This window comes from Lithobates pipiens, unplaced genomic scaffold (genome assembly GCF_037356315.1).
Source record: "Lithobates pipiens isolate NorthernLeopardFrog02 unplaced genomic scaffold, aLitPip1_a1.2 Scaffold_8, whole genome shotgun sequence".
NCBI classification, from domain to species: Eukaryota; Metazoa; Chordata; class Amphibia; order Anura; family Ranidae; genus Lithobates; species Lithobates pipiens.
In genome coordinates this window covers 140213305-140233788 of record NW_027507903.1, presented here as the reverse complement: position 1 = coordinate 140233788, position 20484 = coordinate 140213305, and the positions used below count along the sequence as shown (strand labels likewise).

General features: G+C 43.3%; 1 protein-coding gene across 1 annotated transcript in view; it reads left to right on the top strand.

Moving 5' to 3' along the window:
* NET1 (neuroepithelial cell transforming 1) overlaps positions 1–20484 on the top strand; it is a 51751-nt gene that overhangs the window by 16437 nt on the left and 14830 nt on the right. The window contains exons 2-3 of the mRNA XM_077469486.1: positions 5486–5552; positions 14459–14518. Of these exons, the coding sequence (XP_077325612.1) occupies positions 5486–5552; positions 14459–14518 (127 nt within the window). The remainder of the gene's footprint in view (positions 1–5485; positions 5553–14458; positions 14519–20484) is intronic.

Below are 20484 nucleotides of genomic sequence, written 5' to 3'. Positions count from 1 at the left end.
CCGCTGTACTGGCTTGTGCGACGTGCGCGGCGACTTATATAGGTATAGGGCGTGGTCACTGGGTGATGTCACACGGTGATCCCACCCCACCCCTTTATGACATCACAGTCCCAGCATGCACTCGCTCGTCCCCACCCCTTTCCTGACCGGCCAGGCTACGTGCTCGGATAAAGGTCTGGTATGGACTTTGGGGGGACCCCACACCGTTTTTTCAGGCGTGGGGGGGTTCCCCTTAAAGTCCATACCAGACCTAAGGGCCTGGTATGCTCCCGGAGGGGGAACCCATGCTGGTTTTTTATTTAAAATTTGCCGTGTATTTCCCTCTCGAGAGCTGATAAGAGGCGACATTGTCGCCTCAATATAGATGGAGATCCGACTTGGAGGCGACTTCCATTGAAATCAATGGGTACCAGTCAGATAGAAGTAGTACAGGAACCTTTTCTGAAGTCGGAGCGACTTCGGTAGTGTGCATTAAGACGGCTCTCATTCACTTACATTGATTTTTACATGTAGCGCGGCTTGAGTCGACTTGGGGCGACCTGAAGTCGGATCCTGAGTTGCCCCTGTGTGAATGGGCACTGACTGTGCTCTACCCTCATCAGCTGGGAACCATTATTTGAAGAGGCACCACTCCTGAGTTCCGCTTTTAACAGGACTATATAGCACCTAAGAGAGGAGCTTTTATTCACATTTTTCCTTCACAGACTGTTTTTTGATGTTTCACATGAACTTTTTATTGTGTCACTATAGATACATCTTTTCATTTTGTGCACATCGATTACATTTTTTGTGTATTTGTATGATGCTGGTTTTCATATATTAGCAGTCATCAGCATAACACTCATCCCTGGGGGTCACTCCATGGATTTTCTAGATATTTTTCACAAGCACTGCATTTTATTTTCTCCTATAATAAAATATTTACAAACGTGAGGGGTGTACTCACTTTTGTGAGATACTGTACATCTCTCACTAACGTGAGGTCGATGAGGCTACATACAGAATACCACTCTGTGTTCAGGGATCGAGCTGAAACTTCCAGTTTCATTCCCAGAACACACTAGGGTCTGTTGCTCAGCCAATCAGGGTAAGTGATGTATTCTAGCAATACAAAGCTTCTTCTGATTGGCTTGGTCAGAGAGGTGGACTGACGATTCCAAAGCCTCTGAGAATCTTCCAGGTTCAGTTGTTTTAAAGAGGAAGTAAACCCTGATGAGTTTACTTCCTCTTTCATGCCCTGCAAAGCATAATGGACTACTATGCATCGCATAGTAGTCCATTATGTGTCACTTACCTGACACAGGAGCCAGCGAAGTCACCGCTGTCCCCTGTAGTCCGGCGCATCCATCTTCTCGGTGGGTCTCGCTGCTCCGCCGCTGTCATTCGGTGAAGCCGCGATGACGTCACTCCCGCGCATGCGCATGGGAGCCGACACGCGCGGCATCTTTGTCGTTGACGATGGCACGCCCAGTGCGCCTGCGTGCCACTGTCTACAGCACATGCACCGTAGACAGCGGTGCCTGTGTTTTGGCAAATATCTCCTAAACCGTATGGATAAGCTGTGCATGGCAACCAATCAGCTGTTATCTTTTATTTTTAGGCTGGGTTTACACTATCTGTGGCCACAGTTTGCAGCAGAGGGTCCAGTGTGTCCCTGTTCACCGTGTCAGGGGCAATTCAGGTCTGCATTTTAGCCTGAATTCGGACCTGAAACAGAGCCAAGGACTTTTATTTTTATTTTTTTCCTGTGCTCCATTGAGTCGGTCGTAGTCTCCTGTTGTGCGAATTGGATGTAGAGAAACCCACATCCAATTCCCATAAGTGTGAACCCAGCCTGAAAGCTTAACTGAACTAGCCGAAGATATAAGCTGACTGGTTACTATGCACTAGTGATGGGCTCGGGTGTGTTCGGATCGAACCCGCCAATCATAGACAGAGGCATTTCCCGACCGGCAGCTGCACATACACACGCTGCCTATGCTTGGCGGTGCGCAGTGCTGGCTTCCTGGCGGGTTTGATCCAAACACACACGCTCATTCTTGCTATGCACATCTACTTCAGTTTTAGTAAATTCTCTCCAATGGTGTTGGTTTTTTTTTTGTACGATGTCTGTAACAGTATTTTGCCACTAGATGGTGTAAGAGGACAACATTTCCTTTTTGAGACACATAAATGGGATACAGTCAAAAGCGTGATCTGAAGTTCCCCATGAGATTTGAAAGGTAGCGGAAAGCATGCGCCACCAAGGTCTATTTATATACTATTGCTTTATATGTTTGTACTTTTTCATCCCACCCCCTACCTCCATTTTTGCAATTGCGCCTTGTAGCGCTTTTAATTGTCCTTTTCTATTGTAAAGTGCACTTAAATTCAAGGTTCTGTGATGCCGCTGTGTTAACCTTTTTTTTTTTTTTTTTTATTTTTTTTTATTTTTTTTTTTTTTTGTGTATTGTAATTGTATTGCAAGAAGTGTACTTGTGTTGGTTGCGCTCCACCATGTATTGGCGGTACGATACTAAGAACTTTACAGTTTTATATATTTTATATGGTTTGTGTTTGAAAACAAATAATCAATTATTAAAAATGATAACTAAAGACTTTTTTTTTTTTTGGAGATTTGGGCAGGGTGGTGAGGGATTAGAACTCTTGTCAGGTCTTTATTGCTGAGATTTGTGCTCCCTAATGTAGCAGTATGAGGAGGAAGTTGAGAACAGTAAGGCCTCTTTCACACGGGGCGGATCAGTAATGATCCGCCCCGTGATGATCCGCTCGCTCAGCGGGGATCGCTCCGTTGTCCCCGCTGAGCCGTCGGCGGACAGGGCGGTCTCCGCACACTGTGCGGGGACGGCCCTGTCAGCTCTCCGCTCTCCTCTATGGGGATCGGATGAGCATGGACCGTCTGTCCGTGTTCATCCGATCCGCTCTGCAGACGGATAAAAAAATAGGATTTTCCTCCGTCTGCAGAATCGGACTGTTGCGGAGGCGGAGGAAATCGGGTGTCTGCGGATGTTCATCCACAGACACCCGCTATCCCATAGGGATGAATGGATGTCCGTATTTCATCCGCAAACGGATGGATGAAATACGAACATATCCGCATGTGTGAAAGGGGCCTAAGAATATGTATAGTAAGTCCTGATGCTGGCAACTCATTTAGCACTTCCATGTCTAATGCTGAGCTACTGGCTTCAGTACTTGAGCTGCTGACCTGCGCTAAATACGTAAATATATATTTCTGACTGTATTCCAGTTTTTTTACATGCATACTTGTTCCAGAACACTGACTTGGCTTTGAAGCCAGGAAACAAGTTGGTATATAAAAGAAAATCTGTAAATACAACCTCCTACGTTTCCTCATATCTCAAAGTTTGAAGTTGAATTCGCACCTGTTCAAACTAGTGCATTGCGCTAACGTGTTATTAACCACTTCAGTCCCGGAATATTTGGCTGCTCAATGACCGGGCTATTTTTTGCCATACAGCACTGTCGCTTTAACTTACAATTGCGTGGTCGTGCGACGTACCCAAACAAAATTGACGTCCCTTTTTTCCCACAAATAGAGCTTTCTTTTGGTGGTATTTGATCACCTCTGCGGTTTTTATTTTTTGCACTATAAACAAAAGGGCGACAATTTTGAAAAAAATACTATCTAACTTTTGGCTATAGTAAATATCCTTTATTTTTATTTATTTTTTTTAACAAATCTTTTCCTCAGTTTAGGCAGATATGTATTCTTCTACATATGTTTGGTTAAAATAAAAATTGCAATAAGCGTATATTGATTGGTTTGCACAAAAGTTATAGCGTCTACAAACTATGGGAAAGATTTATGGCATTTTTATTATATTATATTATATTATATTATATATATATATATATATATATATATATATATATATATAATTTTATTTTTATTTTTTTTTGTTTTACTAGTAATGGCGATCTGCGTTTTTTAGCGGTATTGTGGCAGACAGGTCGGATACTTTTGACATGTTTTTGGGACCATTGACATTTACAGCGATCAGTGCTGATGTAAATGTCATTGGCAGTGAAGGGGTTAAGACTTGGGGTGATCAGGGTGTTAACTGTGTTCCCTACGTGGGTATGTTCAAATTGGGGGTGGGGGGGTCGGGACTAACTAGGAGAGATGACTGATCGCTGTTTCTACTTTGTAGAAACAAATGATCTGTCTTCTCTCCTCTGACAGCGCAGGGATTTGTGTGTTTACACACAAACCGGCATGCTGCCGCTCGCGCACATGATTGCACCGTCGTGCAGTGGGCGAGCACGCCTGCCTCTGATGGTGCTCATGCACCCTCTGGTGACTCTCCTTGGCAAAGCCGTATATGTACAGGATTTCACCCAGTAGAGCCATACTGCCGCAGTATATCTGAAATGGTCGGTGCATTGCATAACTGACATGCATAATTATATTCAGTACATCACAAGGCATGGAAGCATTACTGCGCTTTGTGTGCCATCCTTATTAGGGTTGTAGGCGGTGCAATTCAGGATGCACATTGGCTCACATTAATGCAAAGAAAGCCCTTTGGAAAAAAAATGCAGAGTGTGCATGGCTTTCACTCAGACAAGACCGTCTGGCTTAAATTTGAGAGTTCACATTAGAGCACAATCATTGTGTAGAACTACAAAAAATGGAAGCATTTGTTTTTTCTTTTTAAAGAGGTAATATGTTTGGTTCTAAAAGACCCATATCATTACACACTAGTCATAGAAATATCCTAGAACATCAAAGCAAAGCTGTGATTGGGTGTACTCTTTGAAAACCAATGCGAACGCTGCAATTCACTGCGGAGGACCTCAAGAACATTATGAATTGTCAGGTGTAAGGAGGAATAAGCCATCGTCCTTACTCCATCCCACGGTGCAGCTTTTGCTGCCTGAGAGACCTATTGGGTGGAGGAAAGTAGGGTTACCGTTATGCAAATGCCTTCTCTCACAAGTTAGGTATTTGCATAGGATAGTCGGGTACACTGTACTGTGTTGGCTTGGAGTAGTGTAAGTCTCAAGGTACACCTATGCAAAGGTTGTGATGTTATACGGTATATGTAACACTTGTTTTCTGAAAAGGGTTTTCTTTAACACATAAGTGTACTTTAACCTTTAACACATATTGATAAGATTGTTTACAATAAAATGGTCACGTTCATACTGTAAGTCAAACACGAAATATACCATGGAGTACTTTACAAGGAAGAGAATATGCTATGTAATGGGCTATCTGCAGTTGTGTGGTCATAGTGCAGTGTGAGCTAAGAGACAAGAAGGGTTCCACTGGTGTGCATGAGATGTAAGGTATGGACATTTTTGTGAGTTTGGCCTTACTGGCATAATAGATATAAAAGAAACCTGTAAAATACAGTCCCAATTGTTGAATTGCATCACTCACTTTTAACCTGAACTTGCCTGCTTTCATTTTGTTTTATTTTGTCTGATCTAATTTTAAGCTGATGCTCTTTTTCAGACATTCCCTAAGAAGAGGAAGCTCTTTTACATTCCTGACCCCTGGGCCACAATGGGATTTTAATTTGGTTAGTACTGTCTGTATTTACATGTGTGTGTAACCCGCACCCTCCAATTGCATTTCTGTTCTGTCTCTGTTAAGCCTTTCAATTTTACAGCAAATCTGTTTAAATGTTTTTTTTTTTTTTTTAATCTTTTATTTATTTCATACGAAAAACACAAAACACATCTTCAGATATATAAAAATAGAAAAAAAATAATGACTACAGTTCAAATAAATCAAACTTATATTGTTCATCTAAATCGTATCATCTCAAATATATATGATAATACATTTTAAAGCAGAACTTCACCTTTAAAAGTTCTGTTTGTTTTTTGTTTTTTCTTTTAACCCTCCCAAGCTCCTCTGATATTTTTGGCACATTTTTTTTTTCAGGGGGTGGGCGCCCATGTGTTACCCATTTCTGGCGGGTACCTGCTACCACTTCCTTTGTGACTCCTGCAGAATTTCTGTGACACATCGGACAATTTTTACACATTTTTGGGACCATTGGCATTAATACAGCAATCAGTGTAATTAAAAATGCACTGATTACTGTAAAAATGTCACTGGCAGTGAAGGGGTTAACCACTAGGGGGCAGTGTAGGGGTTGTGTGTGTTTTTTTTTTTTAACTGTAGGGGGCGTGGCTTGGCATGTGATGTCACTGATCGTCTTTTCCTATAACAGGGAACAGACGATCAGTGACAGGCTCAGTAGGAAGCACGAGGAGAGGTTTGTTTACACTTATCTCTCCTCGTTCTTCAGCTCTGTGACCCGATCGTGGGACACCAGCGGCGATCGGGCTCCGCGGGTCCCGCAGCCACGGTCACGAAGCTCAGGACCAGGTTGCGAGTGCGCCGGCGCGCTTGCAACCCACGGCTGGGCACTTAAAGACCAACGTACCTGTACATGCTTGTGCCCAGCTGTGCCTTTCTGCCGACGTACATTGGCGTGAGGCTGGCCTTAAACGGTTAACCTCTTTAAGTTCCCATCCTTAAAAGATAACTTTTCAAAGAAGAGAGAAATACTTGCCTCTCATGCTGATGCCATTTCTGTAATGCAGAGAAATCATACCTTAAAATCTGTTGTATTTCTAGTTTCTACTACTGCTTAATGGTTCCTTCCGCTGATTCCTATTCCACTATTGGACACAATGGTGATGTAGGGTCGGGGGAAGCTGAGTGAGGGACCAGGAACCCCACAATTCTGAAAATATCAGTTTTGGAAGAGACTAAAGGGGATCGTTTCTAAGCATTAGAGAGGCTTGGGAAGCATTCAGAGGTATTTACTGTCTTCTTTTGCGGGGATATCTTTTTTTTTTATTTATTTATTTAGGAACATTGATTTTTGTCCCTGCCTGTTGTTTAACACTAGGCTACAGTGCCTTGCGAAAGTATTCGGCCCCCTTGAACTTTTCAACCTTTTGCCACATTTCAGGCTTCAAACATAAAGATATAAAATTTTTTGTGAAGAATCACCAACAAGTGGGACACAATTGTGAAGTGGAACGAAATCTATTGGATAATTTAAACTTTTTTAGCAAATAAAAAATTGAAAAGTGGTGCGTGCAAAATTATTCGGCCCCTTTACTTTCAGTGCAGCAAACTCACTCCAGAAGTTCAGAGAGGATCTCTGAATGATCCAATGTTGTCCTAAATGACTGATGGTGATAAATAGAATCCACCTGTGTGTAATCAAGTCTCTGTATAAATGCACCTGCTCTGTGATAGTCTCTGGGTTCTGTTGAAAGCGCAGAGAGCATCATGAAGACCAAGGAACACACCAGGCAGGTCCGTAATACTGCTGTGGAGAAGTTTAAAGCCGGATTTGGATACAAAAAGATTTCCCAAGCTTTAAACATCCCAAGGAGCACTGTGCAAGCGATCATTTTGAAATGGAAGGAGTATCAGACCACTGCAAATCTACCAAGACCTGGCCGTCCCTCTAAACTTTCAGCTCAGACAAGGAGAAGACTGATCAGAGATGCAGCCAAGAGGCCCATGATCACTCTGGATGAACTGCAGAGAACTACAGCTGAGGTGGGAGAGTCTGTCCATAGGACAACAATAAGTCGTACACTGCACAAATCTGGCCTTTATGGAAGAGTGGCAAGAAGAAAGCCATTTCTCAAAGATATCCATAAAAAGTCTCGTCTAAAGTTTGCCACAAGCCACCTGGGAGACACACCAAACATGTGGAAGAAGGTGCTCTGGTCAGATGAAACCAAAATCGAACTTTTTGCCCACAATGCAAAACGATATGTTTGGCGTAAAATCAACACAGCTCATCACCCTCAACACACCATCCCCACTGTCAAACATGGTGGTGACAGCATCATGGTTTGGGCCTGCTTTTCTTCAGCAGGGACAGGTAAGATGGTTAAAATTGAGGGGAAGATGGATGCAGCCAAATACAGGACCATTCTGGATGAAAACCTGTTGGAGTCTGCAAAAGACCTGAAACTGGGACGGAGATTTATCTTCCAACAAGACAATGATCCCAAACATACAGCAAAATCTACAAAGGAATGGTTCACAAATAAACGTATCCAGGTGTTAGAATGGCCAAGTCAAAGTCCAGACCTGAATCCAATCGAGAATCTGTGGAAAGAGCTGAAAACTGCTGTTCACAAACGCTCTCCATCCAACCTCACTGAGCTCGAGCTGTTTTGCAAGGCAGAATGGGCAAGAATTTCAGTCTCTCGATGTGCAAAACTGATAGAGACATACCCCAAGCGACTTGCAGCTGTAATCGCAGCAAAAGATGGCTCTACAAAGTATTAACGCAAGGGGGCCGAATAATTTTGCACGCCCCACTTTTCATTTTTTTATTAGTTAAAAAAGTTTCAAAAATCCAATAGATTTCGTTCCACTTCACAATTGTGTCCCACTTGTTGGTGATTCTTCACAAAAAATTTAATTTTTATATCTTTGTTTAAAGCCTGAAATGTGGCAAAAGGTTGAAAAGTTCAAGGGGCCGAATACTTTCGCAAGGCACTGTACATTGACAGTTTCAAAGATTGTTGTATTTTTTTTTTTGCATTTAAAGTGGTTGTAAAGGCTGAAGGTTCTTGCCTTCATGCACCTTCTGTGTTCTGCTCCCCCCCATAGCCCCTCTAATACTCACTTGAGCCCCCTCTTTGTCAAGCAATGTGCAAAAGAGCCTCGGCTGTTCCTGAACTCTCTCTCCTCATTGGCTGCAACTGCTGTCAATCACAGCCAGTGAGGAGGGTGCAGGGTGTGGGTCAAGCTGTGTGACTCAAGGATGCATAGAGCAGGGCTTGGGATAGAGCACACATCAGTGCCCCCCCCCCCCATAGCAAGCGATCAAGTTGAAGGAGCCAGGAGCGCCAGCAGGGGGACCCAAGAAGAAAAGGATTGGGGCTCCTCTGCGCAAAATCATTATTAACCACTTTCAGACCGGACCATTTTGCTGGTAAATGACCAGAGGTCTTTTTACACTTTGGCACTGCGCTGCTTTAACTGGTAATTGCGCGTTCATGCAATGTTGTACCCAAACAAAATTTGCGTCCTTTTCTTCCCACAAATAGAGCTTTCTTTTGATGGTATTTGATTGCCTCTGCGATTTTTATTTTTTGCGATATAAACGTAAAAAGACCGCAAATTTTGAAAAAAAATGATATTTTCTACTTTTTGTTATTAGAAAAATCCAATAAACTCAATTTTAGTCATACATTTAGGCCAAAATGTATTCAGCCACATGTCTTTGGTAAAAAAAAAGTCAATAATTGTATATTTATTGGTTTGCGCAAAAGTTGTCACATCTACAAACTAAGGTACGTTTTCTGGAATTTACGCAGCTTTTAGTTTACGACTGCCTATCTCATTTCTTGAGGTGCTAAAATGACAGGGCAGTACAAAACCCCCCCAAATGACCCCATTTTGGAAAGTAGACCCCCTAAGGAAATTGATAAGAGGCATGTTGAGCCCATTGAATATTTTATTTTTTTGCCTCAAGCGATTGAATAATGACAAAAAAAAAATTTTTTTTTTTTTTTTACACAAAGTTGTCACTAAATGATATATTGCTCATGCATGCCATGGGCATATGTGAAATGACACCCCAAAATAAATTCTGCTGCTTCTCCTGAGTACGGGGATACCACATATGTGGGACTTTTTGGGAGCCTAGCCGCGTACGGGGCCCCGAAAACCAAGCACCGCCTTCAGGCTTTCTAAGGGCGTAATTTTTTGAGTTCACTTCTCACTACCTATTACAGTTTTGAAGGCCATAAAATGCCAAGATGGCACAAAACCCCCACAAATGACCCCATTTTAGAAAGTAGACACCCCAAGCTATTTGCTGAGAGGCATGTTGAGTCCATGGAATATTTTATATTTTGCCACAAGTTGCGGGAAAATTACAAACTTTTTTTTTTTTTCACAAAGTTGTCACTAAATGATATATTGCTCACGCATGCCATGGGCATATGTGAAATGACACCCCAAAATAAATTCTGCTGCTTCTCCTGAGTACGGGGATACCACATATGTGGGACTTTTTGGGAGCCTAGCCGCGTACGGGGCCCCAAAAACCAAGCACCGCCTTCAGGCTTTCTAAGGGCGTTACAGTTTTGAAGGCCATAAAATGCCAAGATGGCACAAACCCCCCCCCCCAAATGACCCAATTTTAGAAAGTAGACACCCCTAAATTTAGGGGTACACTAGTGAGACTAGGTAATAAATGGCGGGTGCCCTGAAACTATAAAAAAATAACTAACCAACCAGCGTCACCTGTAACAGTTATATGGTGATCACTGGTGAAAGGGTTAACTAGGGGGCAATCAGGGGGCTTTATGCGGTAGTATATGGGGGTCCCTGGCGCTATAAAAAGCTGCGGCGAACCTAAATACCTACCTGCCTAACTAGCGTCACCTGTGACACTAATACAGCGATCAGAAAAACGATCGCTTATTAGGCTGGGTTCACACTGGAGCGATGCGGGAACGCCACGAATGCGCGGCGGGTTCCCGCATCGCATGCCTCCCGGCGGCAGTTCACACTGCCCTATGCGAACTGCTGGGAGTGTCAGTGAAATGTTAATGACACCCCCAGATCAGTTCGCATATCGCAGTGCGATCTGCAAACTTGGATCGCATGGTGTGAACACCCATGCGATCCGATTCTGCTGCGGACCAAAAAAAGGGTCCCGTGCGAGTTTGCGGCGGGTGCGGCGGGTGCGACACGAATTCAGCCATACTATCTGTATAGCTGAACTCGAATCGCACAGAGATCGGATGTGATTTGCACTGCAGTGCGGTGCGAATCACATCCGTTCTCATAAACCGCTGCAATGTGAACCCAGCCTTAGTGACACTGGCGACGGGGGGTGATCACGGGGTTAAACCTTTATTGGGGGGGTTAGGGGGGTACCTTAGAACTAAAGGGGGCTAACCCTAACTGCCCTAACAGTTATTAGTCACAAATGACACCTGCCGGGTGATCAGGGGGTTAAACCTTTATTAGGTAATAAATGGCGGGTGCCCTGAAACTATAAAAAAATAACTAACCAACCAGCGTCACCTGTAACAGTTATATGGTGATCACTGGTGAAAGGGTTAACTAGGGGGCAATCAGGGGGCTTTATGCGGTAGTATATGGGGGTCCCTAGCGCTATAAAAAGCTGCGGCGAACCTAAATACCTACCTGCCTAACTAGCGTCACCTGTGACACTAATACGGCGATCAGAAAAATGATCGCTTATTAGGCTGGGTTCACACTGGAGCGATGCGGAAACGCCGCGAATCCGCGGCGGGTTCCCGCATCGCATGCCTCCCGGCGGCAGTTCACACTGCCCTATGCGAACTGCTGGGAGTGTCAGTGAAATGTTACTGACACCCCCAGATCAGTTCGCATATCGCAGTGCGATCTGCAAACTCGGATCGCATGGTGTGAACACCCATGCGATCCGATTCTGCTGCGGGCCAAAAAAAGGGTCCCGTGCGAATTTGCGGCGGGTGCGGCGGGTGTGGCGGGTGCGGCGGGTGCGGCGAATGGCTGAACTCGAATCGCACAGAGATCGGATGTGATTTGCACTGCAGTGCGGTGCGAATCACATTCGTTCTCATAAACCGCTGCAATGTGAACCCAGCCTTAGTGACACTGGCGACGGGGGGTGATCACGGGGTTAAACCTTTATTGGGGGGGTTAGGGGGGTACATTAGAACTAAAGGGGGCTAACCCTAACTGCCCTAACAGTTATTACAGTCACAAATGACACCAATGCAAAAAAAAAAAAAAAAAAAAAAAAATGACATTGGTGTCACTGTGACTGGGGGGGCAGGGGTAATTGGGGGGGTGATCGGGGGGTAAAGGGGGGGTGTGAGTGTGCCTGGCATGTTCTACTGTGTGTGGGATGTGTTGGTGCAACTCACTGATCCGCTCTCCTCCGTGTCGGAACGAAAAATACCGACACGGAGGAGAGAATACATCACTTCCTCTCCTGTGTTTACATTACAGGAGAGGAAGTGATGTCACCGGGGATTTCCATTCGTCGGGAGCGATCGCGAGGGGGTGGCCATGAATGAATGGCCGTCCCCTCGTCCGGGATCGCTCCCGAACGAAAACCGACCGCCGCAGGCACCGGGCGGGGGCCCGATCGGGCCCCCGACCCGCGGGAGGCAAATCACGTACATGTACGTGCTTATGCCTGCCCGTGCCATTCTGCCGACGTACATCGGCGTGAGGCGGTCGGCAAGTGGTTAAGTAATAACATGTATTTTTTTTTTTTTTTTACTACCACTTCACATCCTGCCCATAGTAATATGACGTCCACAGGAGGGCTCTCCCATCCTGGGCAGGCGTCAAAGGACGTCCTGGGCTACCCGGCCATCTAGGGGGCACTCGCCGTGTCGCTCGGGAGCCGGTGCACGTGCCCGGCAGCAGCGACGTCCGCCAGCCACCCACGCTTGCCCAATAACGGAGCAGGACCATGGCTCTGTGTGTGTAAACGTACTGATCCATGTCCTGTCAGGGGAGAGGAGACTGATTGTGTGTTCCCAGTACAGAGGAACACTGATCGGTCTCCTCCCCCTACAGTTAGAATCATTCCCTAGGTAACACATTTAACCCCCTCCCTGCCAATGACGTTTATACAGTAATCTGTGCATTTTTATAGCACTGATCGCTGTATAAATGTGAATTGTCCCAAAAATGTGGTAAAAGCATCCGATGTGTCCGCCGCAATGTCAGTCACGATAAAAATTGCCATTACTAGTAAAAAAATAATAATAATAAAAATGCTATAAAACTCCCCTATTTTGTAGATGCTATAACTTTTGCGCAAACCAAGCAATATACGCTTATTGCAAATTTTACATAAATATGTAGAAGAGTAAATTTTGGCCTAAACCTGAGTAAAAAATGTTGTTTGCTTTTTTAAATTGGGATATTTACTATAGCAAAAGGGGGGGGGGGGGGGGGTAGATAATTTCATTTGGGTGCAGTGTTGAATGACTACGCAATTTGTCATTCAAAATGCGACAACGCTGAAAACTGAAAATTGAGCTGGGCAGGAAGGGGGTGAAAATGCCCTCTATTGAAGTGGTTAAACCAGTATGAACCCCAAAAGCAAAGTTTATAACCAATTCTTAGATGTGATGGCTGCATTAGCTTCCTTTTTAGGTTTTCTTTCTTCTGTTTGCATCTGGTGATCCAGTCAGTAAGTCTGTTTGTTTGTTTTTCACAACACAAACTCTCCAGCAGAGTGTATCTGTTTACATGGATGAGACAAACCAATAAACACGGATGAGGGTGATTAAATTGATCAGCTTTTATTTATTCATATAAAAAAAAAAACTTTTGTCCCAAAAGGAAAAAAAAAACTGTTCCACGTAGTGAGAGCTGGAGTTTGGCTTTAGTGGTTCTCAATCTTCTAATGCATTTAACACTCCCCCCGTGCTCATTCCTCCAGAGTTGTCTCACTAATACAGGAAGCGTGTTACTGGCCAGATCACCAGGTAAAAATAGGGGTAAAGCCTAAAAAAAAGAATAACAGTAATTCAGCAACCACCATCTAATAATTGGTAAGCTGCAACATAATACATATTTGTTTTTGGGTTTATTACCACTATAAACAGTAAACATTTAACTCTGAATAGGGGTCCTTTCACAGGGGTGGTGTGCAATCCAATCACAGGGGAGCCTCTCGCAGAACCCCTGCTGATTGGAGCAGAATGGGCGGATGACCGCTCTGTGTCCGCTCAGTTTATGCAGGGCAGACATGAACAGACCCTGTACTGCTCTATGGACAGCTGGGAGTAAACGGTCTCTGCTGTCTGTTTACCCCGAGCTGCCTCCGATCCGGTCCGCCCAAATGGGCCATATTCATTTCAGCTCTCCTGATGGCAAAAATTATCCATTTGGCTGCTTTCCTGTTTTGTCAATTGTGAGGAATGTGTTTTTACAGAAAAAATAAATAAATTTGTATGACCTTTTATTAGACAAATGGTTATGCAGAACCATTATAGTAACACGGTTTTATCATTTATTATGTTCCATTATATGTACAGCCTATTTAACTGGTTTTATTTCTAACAAATGGTGAGCAGCATTAAGCAATTGTAAAAATAAACTGTAGCGATGTGTAAAGTGTAGAAAAGAAAACTTGCTTCTTTAAAAGTCCTAAACAAAGCCAGATGTGATCTTGCAAGTGATTTATCAGACATGTTTAGTCTTGCATATTGTGTTTTGCTATGGGGAGATGTCTGCTACAGCATTCATTTTCTTTTCTTCTTTTTTTTTTTTGGAAAACCCCAATTCCTATGGGATTGTAGAACTTCTGTGTTACCTGTATGATAAATCAAACTATTTTCGAATAGGGTATATCTTCTTTAAGTTGCCCTGCTTACCTAACCCGCTTTTTGCTCTTCATGGGTGACGTGTAATATGTACTTTTTGTTCATTTGTTTTCAGAAAAGGAAGCGCAGAGAAAAGGATGATGACTCTATCAGCCTGTGCAGCTTTGATCTTAAGGTAACAAGATCTCCTGAACATTATAGTGAAGGTCTGACGTATGTTGGCTCAGATTGCCAAAACACACAATTACATTAGCTGACATACAGCTTTCTCTCTGCTCAAAGTTGTGTCGGAGTATTTTTAAAAAAATTTTTTTCCAGAGTATTTTGTTTGATGCTACAATGCTCGTAGTATACATATGTTTGGGAATTCTTTAAGAACTTTGTTCACACCAAAAGTACATATTAAGATGTGGATTTCTGTCTGTATGGTGTTAATAACACAGAGGCCCCCTCTTGTAAAGAGTAGTGGAGCCCCTGTCTGCTTCTTGAAGTGAGTTCTGAGTGAAGTGAAGCGAGGTTTAGTTTTTCCCTACCGCCCTTCACTTCTGAGCAGACTGCAGACATCTCTTGTATAAACAGAAAAGTCAGTGCTACTACCCATTCATCACATAGCAGAGCTCCCAGGTGCTCGATCCACATTCACTGGCTAAGTAATGTAGAAAAAATGCAGAAGCACTCCGGATGTTGCTGTTAATATTTCTTAATTTTATTGAATAGCCACAGTTAACAAACGCAGATTAAGTCAGTTGATGCGTTTCAGCCTATTGGGCCTTAGTCATAACCACAACATAACCTGTACTTTGTGTGCCCTTTTATTATGATAAAGCACTGGGTGCCTGAGTGACCTAATGCCAGACTAAAACACTAGAACGTGTTGTAGAGCAGGGATATGCAATTAGCTGAACCTTCAGCTGTTGCAAAACTACAAGTCCCATCATGCCTCTGGCTGTTATGTTTGTGGCTTTCATGTCTTGCTCTGCCTCATGGGACTTGTAGATCTGCAACAGCTGGAGGTCCGCTAATTGCATATCCTTGGTGTAGAGCAGGGATATGCAATTAGCGGACCTCCAGCTGTTGCAGAACTACAAGTCCCATGAGGCATAGCAAGACTCTGACAGGCACAAGCATGACACCTAGAGGCAGAGGCATGATGGGAATTGTAGTTTTGCAACAGCTGGAGGTCCGCTAATTGCAGATTCCTGGTGTAGAGGGTCCTTAGACTGTTATAAGCTCTGTCCCTGGGGATGCAAAGGGCTTTTCTTGGGGCACCAGTGGATGATTTGATAGGGGAACGCTGGTAATGTAACTAGTAGCCTTGCAGTGGGAGGGCAACAGATTGCAAGATTGAAGGGCTATAAAAGGTTGGCTCTAGGATCCTGTATATACATCAGCTAACATACATATTTACCATGGTTTTATATAAGAGAAAAGGAAAGTTGCCTCTACAGCTTTGTAATTAGTCTATATAAATCTGGGACATAAATTCACATCCCCTTAAAGTGGAAATTAGCTGCATCTGAGCACCACAAACTGAAACGCTATTTAATTAATTCTTAATATTTAAAGCAAACTCGCCTATAGCTCACTTTGGAAAACGCCAGCATAGCATTTCTAACAGAAGCCATCTTTAATAAGGTCAGATGATTAACATGGTTCTAAAGGCTGATGTTTTTTACCTTCCTGCATTCTATGTATGAAGGTAAAAGACCTTCCGTATGCAGCAGCCCCCCTAATACTCACTTGAGCTCCATCGCAATCTAGCTATGTGCACAAGTGTCTCGGCTCTCTGGGGACACTCCCTCCTCATTGGCTCCCTCTGCTGTCAGTCCCTGCCAGTGAGAAGGGGTGGGCCAAACCATGGCTTCGTGTCTGAATGGACACGCAGAGCAGCAGCTCAGGAGTGCGCCTATTGCATTTATTTCCTGGAATCCATCTGCCCCTAGTTTAGACATGGAGGCAGGAAGAGGGTGTGCTTAGCTGAGCGAGACCCTTCTCCCCTCCTCCAGGTGAAAAAAATTGCCCATGGAGGCTCATGTATAACATCATTTTAGCCTAGGCCAGAAACCAAGAAGCAACTGAAGAAATTATAAAAAAAAAAAAAAAAAAAGTTGAAAAAGGTAAATATAATAAACAATATTCTATTTACTAATGCTGGCACCATAAGGATTAAAATAGGTAATGTTGATTGAGAGAGTTTAAATCCACTTTAAAGGGATATTTAAGGATTTTTATTTGTGTGTTAAAACAAAAAAGGTGGTTATACTTACCTGCTCTGTGCAACAATGCACAGTATAGTCACTTACCACCTCTTTGACAGTCCCCCGCTGGTGCTTCCTACTCCTCCCTCCTTCAGGTGATAAAGGAGCATCTTTGCGCACACGCTCTCGAGCTGGCCTGTGTGCATCCATAGATACACATGGTGCTGGCAAGCTGCGCCCATGCTCTCTCCCTCCTCGCAGGAGTTTGACTGACAGCCTATGGCTCCCACTACTCGTGGTGTATCCTGTGAGTCCAGGGATTGGGGAAAGTGGTGCTGGAGTGGTGGGAGGAGTCAGGTATGTGGTTGCAGCTTACCAATATTTAGATGTGGTGCATTATTTTTCTTTTTTTATGCTTTCTATGTCATATTTTCACCTGAATACCTGGTCAGTAAGTTTTGTTGTTTTTCGAAAGCAAGGTCACCTGACAATGTAGCAGTTACCTATTTACCTCTAACAGGGGTGCTTAGAATAATCTGATTTTATTTATGTAAAAACCTTTATCCCAAAATAGAATAAAAACTGTTGCTTCAGCTACTTAACGGTAAGCTGAAGTTTGGCTTCAATTTGTTAGTGTGTCTAAATCTGCTAGTACATCCAACACTCCCCTCCCCTCAGACTGACTGCTGTCCTATGCTCCTTCATCCAGAGTGGGGGCACTCTAATGCAGAAGGTGCGTTACCGGACAGATCACCAGGTGAAAACAGGGCAAAAAGCTAAAAAAAAACAACATGAATGCAGCAACCACATCTGATTGGTAAACTGCAATATGTTACATTTTTGTTTTTGGGTTTATTAGTGCTTTAATGCAGGGAAAGCTTTAGTGTAAAAGTTTTGACTTTAGGACCGTTATAAATATAGTAGTTCCAGGAACTGAATGGGAATAAGGGGTAACGCGAGGATATATAACTAGAAACCACAAAAACACGTCATTTCTGCAGAAACTTGAATAAAATTGTTCACAGTGTTGTGTTTGTCTTCAAAAATAGGGAGTATAACCTTTCATGATAGTCGGGAAGTTTAAATAAAGAACTGAATTTGAGTCATTCAGGCTGTTGAACATGAATTGTACATTGTGGGCGTTGTATCTCTGTAGCCCAATCCCTCGGGAATTGGATCTTTGGGATTTTGACTGCAATATTCTATACCAGGGATATGCAATTAGCAGACCTCCAGCTGTTGTAGAACTACAAGTCCCATGAGGCATAGCAAGGCTGACAGCCACAATCATGACACCCAAAGGCAGAGGCATGATGGGACTTGTAGTGTTGCAACAGCTGGAGGTCTGGTAATTGCAGATCCCTGCTCTATACAAAGAGCAGTTTAGGTTCATTATTTGTAGCAGCTCTCGTACATTAGGGGTCTCCCTTGACTTATTTCCGGGTGACGATCACTCTAGCTGCTATAAATGACATGGGACGTCGGTAGTCTTAGCTATCTGTGTGTTTTGTTTTTTTCTTGTTCTTGCAATAATTCACTACATATTTTCAGAATCTAGTGTTCTTACAGGTTACCTCTGGTTATACATGGGCATATGATAACAATTATCCAAGTGGTGATTCTGGAATCTAGACAGTCCCACGTTTTATTAGGAAGATTTCTTTCTCCTGAGTAAAGTATCATTAGTTATAGTACTATGCCTCTTTAAAAATGACTAAGTTCTATGTGTACCTTTTTTATTAGGTACTACCCTTGTTTCTTGGCAACAATATCCAACACATAATACAGATAAATCGCAGTCAAATACTCCCACTCCCTTTTTTTTTTTTTTCTTATGCAGAAAATAAAAGTGTAGATAATAATTGACCTATTTTAATATGACCCTCTACAGTAGCCTTTGTCAACCTTCACAACGCAGAGGAACCTTTGAAAAAAAATGTCTGGTCTTCGGGAACCTCTGCTAAAAATTACTATATTTACAGCTCACGGTACATTAGCCTGGTGGTCACTGGGATTAAGGCTGCTTACATTTGTGGTCAGTGGGAAGAATCCCCCCTCACAGTTAGAAATCTCATTGGTGTCAGTGGTTTATGTGAGAGGTAGAAATTACTCAATGCTTTAGGAACCCCTAGCAACCTTTTGGAGGAACCCTGGGGATCCACAGAAGCCTGGTCGGAAGAATCTGCCGGACTACAGCGTTAAAGTGGCTGTAAAACTCAGACATAAAATATGAGCAAAGCATAACCCTCTATAGTGTCTCAATTAAGAGCACTAAGTGTAATTTCTATCTGCAGCTTCTTTCCTCTGCTATCTACATAAGTCACTTCTGACAAGCTCTCCTGGCACCAAGAGGAAAACTGACAAAGGAGAGACCTCCAACTGATTGATTGACAACCTCAGCTCTGTTCCTATGTGCTGTGTGAAGGATGTGTCCCTTCCCTCCAATCAGCTGTCAGAGCTCTCCTCACTGAGTACTGAAGAGTGTAACTTCAGCTCTCCGCCCCATTTTTTTCTGAACTTTCAGACAAGCTTTAAATATTTTAGCACTGAATGGATGTAGCGAGGAGAAGACTGCAGATACAAGTACAACCTGTTTATGAAAGATATGTTTCATCTTCAGCTTGTCACCTCACTGGGTATATGAAAGGGTTTACAGTCACTTTAAGCTGGCCATAGACTATTTGCAGATGGCATTCATTTCCTGTTATGGTTCATGCTTGTACTGGACCTCAAAATTAATCTGTCATAGTTTTAAAATTGTTTTACGGTTATAATGCAGATAATGTGCTCCACGATGTTGGGACAGTTTTTACGTTTTGGTGTCTGAAAGGGTTAAATCCCTTTCAGACACCAAAACGTAAAAAAAAAAAAAAAAAAAAAAAAAAAAAAGATGGACTTTAAAGCCATAGTTGTCATCTTAGGAGGTATAAGGGGGCCTCAATTTTAACTCCTGACAGTACAAAAAGGGCACATAACATTCAGTATATGTGGTACTGCTGAAGTCTGTCAGACTGCAGACATACTAGATGAAATGATAGTCAAATATTGTGGACATGTTACAAGAGTGTTCAGAGACTGCGTGTGTGTGAGAAACTGAGGACATCTTGCAGGAGGCTGTTAGTGACCACAATTATTACCCCCTTTTCAAATCCATGCCCTCACTACTGACTGCTGAGGGCCAAAAAAGTACCAAAGTGCTGCAGGTCACCCTTAGGCCACAGGTTGGGCACCAGGGCTTTAATGTGTAACTACACCTTTTGCTTCCAGCCCTCCCTGCCATACTTATACTTACCTGTCTCTGACCTAGCGAGACCTAGGCCACAAGGTTGCACAGCCTCTTGTCAATATTCTCTGGCCGGGTTCACTCATGTACTTTGCATCCCTATTCATTCCTATTAAAGTCCAGAGCTGCATTTTAATCAGGGTCCCATGGAACCCTGGGCTTCCTCCAGAGGATACTAGGGGTTCCTTGTGAAGAGAGCAGTATGAAATTATTCTCCTGCTTACACTGACCATGTGAGGGGTCACTTCTGCACTGACCACCAGGGGGAATGTTTCATATCTGTTTGCAAACTCTGCAAGATACATTCACATGGGCAATACGTTTAAAAGGCTAAAAATAAAACCTTTGAGACTCGCCCCTAGAGAAGCTATAAATAAGAAAAGGACGTGTAAAAACGAACGATGGGTTGCAAAAGGGAGTAGGGAAAACCTCCCCAATATTCTTCAGATCTATTCATAGTTAAAAGGTCAGGTCTGAGCATGTAGGACCTTTTTACAAGATAATTTAGAGTTGGTGACTGGGGACAAAGACAGCAAATTCATGTAGCCAGGTGGTGCTGGGCTACAGCTATGTGGAGAAGGAGTCATTGCCTTTTATTCTTCTTTCCCTCTACTGAGATACTGATGTGCTGCACCAGTTAGAGAGAGAGAAAGCACCTCT